Source organism: Xyrauchen texanus, chromosome 1 (genome assembly GCF_025860055.1).
Source record: "Xyrauchen texanus isolate HMW12.3.18 chromosome 1, RBS_HiC_50CHRs, whole genome shotgun sequence".
NCBI classification, from domain to species: domain Eukaryota; kingdom Metazoa; phylum Chordata; class Actinopteri; order Cypriniformes; family Catostomidae; genus Xyrauchen; species Xyrauchen texanus.
This window is the reverse complement of record NC_068276.1, coordinates 16,055,155-16,061,154: the sequence shown is the minus strand read 5'-3', so window position 1 is coordinate 16,061,154 and position 6,000 is coordinate 16,055,155. Positions and strand designations below refer to the sequence as shown.

The 6,000-nt window shown below is 36.5% G+C and overlaps 1 protein-coding gene across 3 annotated transcripts in view; it reads right to left on the bottom strand.

Moving 5' to 3' along the window:
* Positions 1-748: 748 nt before the first annotated feature.
* Positions 749-6,000, bottom strand: part of LOC127656748 (EH domain-binding protein 1-like protein 1) — a 55,594-nt gene continuing 50,342 nt past the window's right edge. For all 3 annotated transcript variants that reach the window (XM_052145241.1, XM_052145316.1, XM_052145401.1), the window contains 7 exons: positions 5,870-5,921; positions 5,561-5,604; positions 4,052-4,163; positions 3,626-3,725; positions 3,411-3,484; positions 3,117-3,231; positions 749-2,760 (listed from right to left, as the gene is read on the bottom strand). In XM_052145241.1, coding sequence (XP_052001201.1) covers positions 2,670-2,760; positions 3,117-3,231; positions 3,411-3,484; positions 3,626-3,725; positions 4,052-4,163; positions 5,561-5,604; positions 5,870-5,921 — 588 coding nt within the window. In that variant the 3' untranslated portion in view covers positions 749-2,669. The remainder of the gene's footprint in view (positions 2,761-3,116; positions 3,232-3,410; positions 3,485-3,625; positions 3,726-4,051; positions 4,164-5,560; positions 5,605-5,869; positions 5,922-6,000) is intronic.

The following is a 6,000-nucleotide window of genomic DNA, read 5'->3' as shown; positions in this document are numbered from 1 at the left end:
TTGGAAACTTGAAATTGCCTGTAGGTGAGAGTGAGTCTGTGTTTTAGCCCTGTGATGGACTGGTCACCTGTTCAGGGGGTTTTCCTGCCTTTGGCCCGAGACAGCTGGGTTAAGCTCCAGCGCTACCTGCGACCCTACATAGGACAATGTTGGATGATAAGTTGACTGGACAGTTTAGTTGTACAGTGTACACTTGGCTGCATGTCTGTGTGTATTTGAGATGTAGTTTTGTTGTTGCTAGCCTTTGATTACAAAGCAAAAATTCTGCTTTGAGCCCTGCTAAGTCTGCATTTTCTAACTGGAGAGTGAGCACAGAGACGTCACGACTCTCTGCACTTACTCACGACTGCATGTTTCCTCTGAAACCAAACTGCAAAATACTAGTAAACACATCCTGTAGAATGACTATAATTTCAATTAGACATGTTTTACTGCCTTTTTTGTCCTTTCCAGGATTTCAAAACATGACTTATGCCATATAGTACATGAAAGGTACAGTTGAACAAATTATATATGTATTCTTAAACTTGAAATGAATGATGTGTGCTGTTGTTCCGACCTTTGCTATTAAAACAAAAATATACAATGACATTTTAAAGCCTTATCTCCGATCCTCTAACACACACAACTTCAGATGCAATACAGAATCATTTGTTTTCCAGCACATGTCGACAGTAGTGTATTAGCTGACATCAGGACTGTTCAAAAGCAATTTATTATTTAACCACATGTATACATATGACCAAAAATGACATTTGAAACAAAAAGTAAACAATGGCCAAAGAATAATGACGATTCAAAGAGCATCACTATACATCCATTAGTATAACATCATTCCTCAAAAAGAGCAACTGAATACTTGAGTTTCACATTCAGCACCAATCATGGATTGAAGATAATTTTATTCTTGTATTAATCCCATATTGTTCATAATATTAAATCATAATAAAATATCTTATTTGTAAAACTTCAATAGAAAACACTTACTAACAGAAGTTGACTTTGTTCAACCTCTAATGATTGAAGGAAGGAGCAGATTTAGGACTACTGATCTCTAGCCAAAAACAAATAATGATTTGATTTCTAAAGGATAGGCAACTCTAGTAACAGTACTTGTAGGAGTCATTGGATGTCACATATTGTGGAGGTCAAACACATTACTAAATAAGAGAGTGCCTTAAAGGAATATTCTGAGTTCAATACAAGTTAAGCTCAATCGACAGCATTTGTGGCATAATGTTGATTACCACAAAAATGTACTTTGATCTGTCTCTTCTTTTCTTACTACACTTACAATGGAATTGAATGGGGGCCAATCTGTAAACATTAAAAACTCACTGTTTCAAAAGTATAGCCACAAGACAAACAATAATGTGTGTAAACATGATTTTAGTGTTACATACCTTTTCTGTGTAAAGTATAGGCAGTTTTACCACTTCGTTACCATGACGAGGTATTGTCAACAAACCTTAAAACTCTAAAATGACTGTAAAAATTACGATTTAAACAACTTAACAGCTCAAATAATACATGAGTTTTAACAGAAAAATGTATGTAAGTACTTTTTCACTTTCAATGTAAGTGCCCCCATTCACTTTCAATGTAAGTGCCTCACTATAACCTAAAATTTTGCTTTTTTTAAAGTCAAGGAACAAGTTAAAATTAGTTTACGTGGATTGTGTGATCAATTTTATGCCAAAAATGCTGTCGATTGAGCTTAACTTGTATTGGATCCAGAATAGTGTAGGTACTACGAGCATTAAATGAGGATTTTGGAAGATTTTAAAAATATTAATATTAAGAATAATCTTAAAATATTTAGTAATTTCCAAAACTTAACATCCAAAATAATAGTTGTGGCATTTTCTGTGGGTCTTTTTCGCTATTAATATAATATGCAAATGTATGCATATCTAATAAGATACATAAAGATACAATTTAAAATAATCTTGTTTTTCATATGGCAAAGTTTTATTTTGAATGAAATAGATATGTAGACATCTTAGCCTTGTGCAATAGTTAAAATGCTACCCTTTTCTCCTAAACCTATGCATATCAATCTGTGTAAACTTGTATTATACCAACATCACAACTTTGCTTTATATTTGGCTAAACATTCACACCGTGTCTGCATTTACAAGTTGGTTAGACACATAACCTTCCTAACAGAACACCTAATAAAATGTTTATATTCTTTAAAAAATGGACTACTTAACACTAATAGGCTATACTTCTTTCAAAGTCTGCAATTTTATAAAATGTTACAAAGCTTTCTGAAATATTCTTATAATCAGTGCATGTGACAAACAAGTTAAATAATCAAGTAAATAACACTGCAAAGGCCACCAGTTTGTATATTTGCTGATATATTTTGAAACAAGAAGTGCTTTCAGAATAGCATGGACCATTCAAATGTCCATTTCATTTTTTTTCACACAAAACATTCTGATGCTAAAAATGTCTCAAAAAAGGAACAACTCTTAAATTACCCAAAATAAACAATCTCTGCTGCTCATCATCAAACTTCTTCTTTCCAACATGAGGATTAATCTATGTAGACGTGTCCTCCATTGGCATTTACTGTGATATGGTCCACACACATCACATTAGTCCATCGGCACAGTGTTCAAAACAGACGGTCCTGCAAAATCACAGGTGCACAGCCTTCCTCACTGTAACACACACTTCTCTTTCCGACTTCCATACTTCCTGCGCCTCATTTCCAGACCTCTCTCCAACCTTTCGTCCTCTTCGAGAGCCCTTGCGGATGAAACAACAGGAAAAGAGATTAAAAAAAGATTATGATAAACTGAGTGGTGCTATTTGGTCCATATAAAAAAGCAGACTTCTAAGTATCTATGATGTTCCGGTCCCTAGATATGGCTCAGGTCACTCCTTGAATCCTTGAATCATTCAATGTAAGTCTATGGAATCTTTTTTAGCATGAAATCATACAGTAGAGGAACTGACGATATCTGAACATGTCCCATTTCTAAGATTTCTGTACAGACTCAGTTACAGTATATATATTTTAAGGTATATAGGATAGAGGAAGGAAGAGTTTCATAGAGTTGAAGTATTGCTCATGTATACATTACAATGTGAATAAATCTCACCCTCTCTCTTTGGCATCCATATCTTGCACAAGCTCGTCCCTCTTGTTGACTAAAGACAAGAGCTCCTGCAGCAACAACTGCTCTCTGGTTTTATGGGCCTGGGTTTTCTTCCATTCTACAGTTTTACAACAAGAATAAGACAAACAGACACCAGATGAGAAGGAATGACGTCTTCTGAAGAAAATGAAAAACGCATTCAGATGATCCTGAATATATCTGTACATCCCCCATTTAATTGACCTGAAACGGAAACATATTACTACAGTATGAGGGAACAAAGGTGTTCTGCCATACCTTCTACAGCCATTAGATCTTGAAGCTCTTTCTTAAGCAACTCAAACCTCCTCTCCAAATCTTGCTCTTCTTGCCTGTCAAACAGCAGGAATGTTATTAGCAATGTATCTTGAATGAACCGCTCTTCAAATGAGGTGTCAAGATTGACACTCATTTTATCACTACTGTATAAAGGAACGCCTATAGCAAGGAAGAATAAGTGTGGAATCACGTACAACAACTGTAAATGGTCTTGTCTCCTGATCAAAGCGTTCTTCTTGTTGACCAGAGTAAACCACTCCTGAATCAGTTTCTCTTCTTCTACACGATCACTACCTGTAAGTGCATAATGAGAGCTCAAGTTCATCACATCTCATTAATCGACTGCATTGTTAATTGAATACAATCACACTGTATCATGTACTATGGCACAGTAGAAGAAAATCCTAATTAATCTATATGGGTGTTACAGAACAGGCTGAGCAGATATTTCAGTTTATGATGTTCTAGAGTAAAACGAGGTCTTTTCTATTTGAGGAATTGTGTAATATTCAAAAAATGCAGCCTGTTATATATCGTTTCTATGTTTCTGTCATTTTCATTCTTTCTTCTAGCCCCCCTGACTTCCCATCCTGGGCCTCTCATTTCCACCAAAGACTTACCAGATTCCATCAGTCTTCTCAGTTTCCTCTCCACAATGGCTGCCCTGTGATCCATCTGCTTCTGTTCAGCCTCCAGAGCCTGAATCTCACTGAGAACATACTGACTGACATCCTGCACATAGAAATCAAAACAGACACAAAATCAGAAACACACATGCAAACACATACACATTTATTTTGTGCCCCTACAATCAGTGAAAAAACATGAAAAACCTAATCAATGACACTTGATTATAGATTACATGAATATTAGTCACATTGTCTGTCTGTCTGTCTATCCACCTGCCAATCTGCCTGTCTATCTTTTTTTGTCAGTCTGTCTGTTTATATAACTATCTAACTTTCTGTCTGTCTGTCTATCTATCTATCTTTTCTTTCTGTCTGTCTATTTACCTGTCAACTGCTAAACCTGTCTCTATTTTTTGTCCGTCCGTCCGTCCATCTGTCTGTCTGTCTATCTATCCACCTGCCAATCTGCCTGTCTATCTTTTTTTGTCAGTCTGTGTGTTTATATGACTATCTAACTTTCTGTCTGTCTGTCTGTCTGTCTGTCTGTCTGTCTATCTATCTATCTATCTATCTATCTATCTTTTCTTTCTGTCTGTCTATTTACCTGTCAACTGGTAAACCTGTCTGTCTTTTTTGTCCGTCTGTCCGTCTGTCCATCCACCTGCCAATCTGCCTGTCTATATTTTTTGTCAGTCTGTCTGTCTATATAACTATCTAACTATCTATCTATCTTTTTGGTCTGTCAGTCTTTCTTTTCTGTCTGTCTTTCTGTCTGTCTATTTACCTGCCAACCTGTCTGTCTTTTTTGTCCATCTGTCCGTCTGTCTGTCTGTCTATCTATCCACCTGCCAACCTGCCTGTCTATCTTTTTTTTTTCAGTCTGTCTGTCTATATAACTATCTAATTTTCTGTCTGTCTGTCTATCTATCTTTTTTGTCTGTCTGTCTATCTTTTCTGTCTGTCTATTTACCTGCCAACCTGTCTGTCTTTTTTGTCCATCCGTCTGTCCGTCTGTCTGTCTGTCTGTCTATCCACCTGCCAATCTGGCTGTCTATCTTTTTTTTTTCAGTCTGTCTGTCTATATAACTATCTAACTTTCTGTCTGTCTGTCTATCTATCTATCTTTTTGTCTGTCTGTCTATTTACCTGCCAACCTGTCTGTCTTTTTTGTCCGTCTGTCTGTCCGTCTGTCTGTCTGTCTGTCTGTCTGTCCACCTGCCAATCTGCCTGTCTATCTTTTTTTGTCAGTATGTCTGTCTATATAACTATCTAACTTTCTGTCTGTCTGTCTGTCTGTCTATCTATCTTTTCTGTCTGTCTATTTACCTGCCAACCTGTCTGTCTTTTTTGTCCGTCGGTCCATCCGTCTGTCTATCGATCTATCTATCTATCATCAATCTATCTATCTTTTTTGTCTGTCTTTCTGTCTGTCCGTTCACACATCTAGATCTATCAAACATCTGTCATTAAACATAAACAGAAAATCAAGAAATAAATTACCTTTTTTTCTTCTGCTGTGCCCTCTTCTTGGGATTCTGTGTTTTCTATACAAAGACAAAAACACCCAAAAACACATTAAAAAAACGTAAGCCCAGTCCTGTGCTCGAGCCCCTCCATTATAAACAGCATGCCAAATCCGACACCTTAATGCGCTCCAGGACTGTATGAACTAGTAAACTCGTGAATAAGCTTTGAGGGTGACTGAATTTTAATTTTGGGGTGAAATTATCCATTAATATTTCAATGCAGAAAGTCTTTAAAATGTTTTTTTTTTAAATGTTATGAGGGTGAAGTGCAGCGTGAACTTACGTGACTCTGAAATTCCGCTGGCTGCTTCAGTTTCTGCTTGGCCTGATGCAGCCTGTGCAAAAAACACCATCATGAACAGCAGTATTATAGTACTCTAACTTTGTATTTAAAACTATTCAACTGCATTAGTC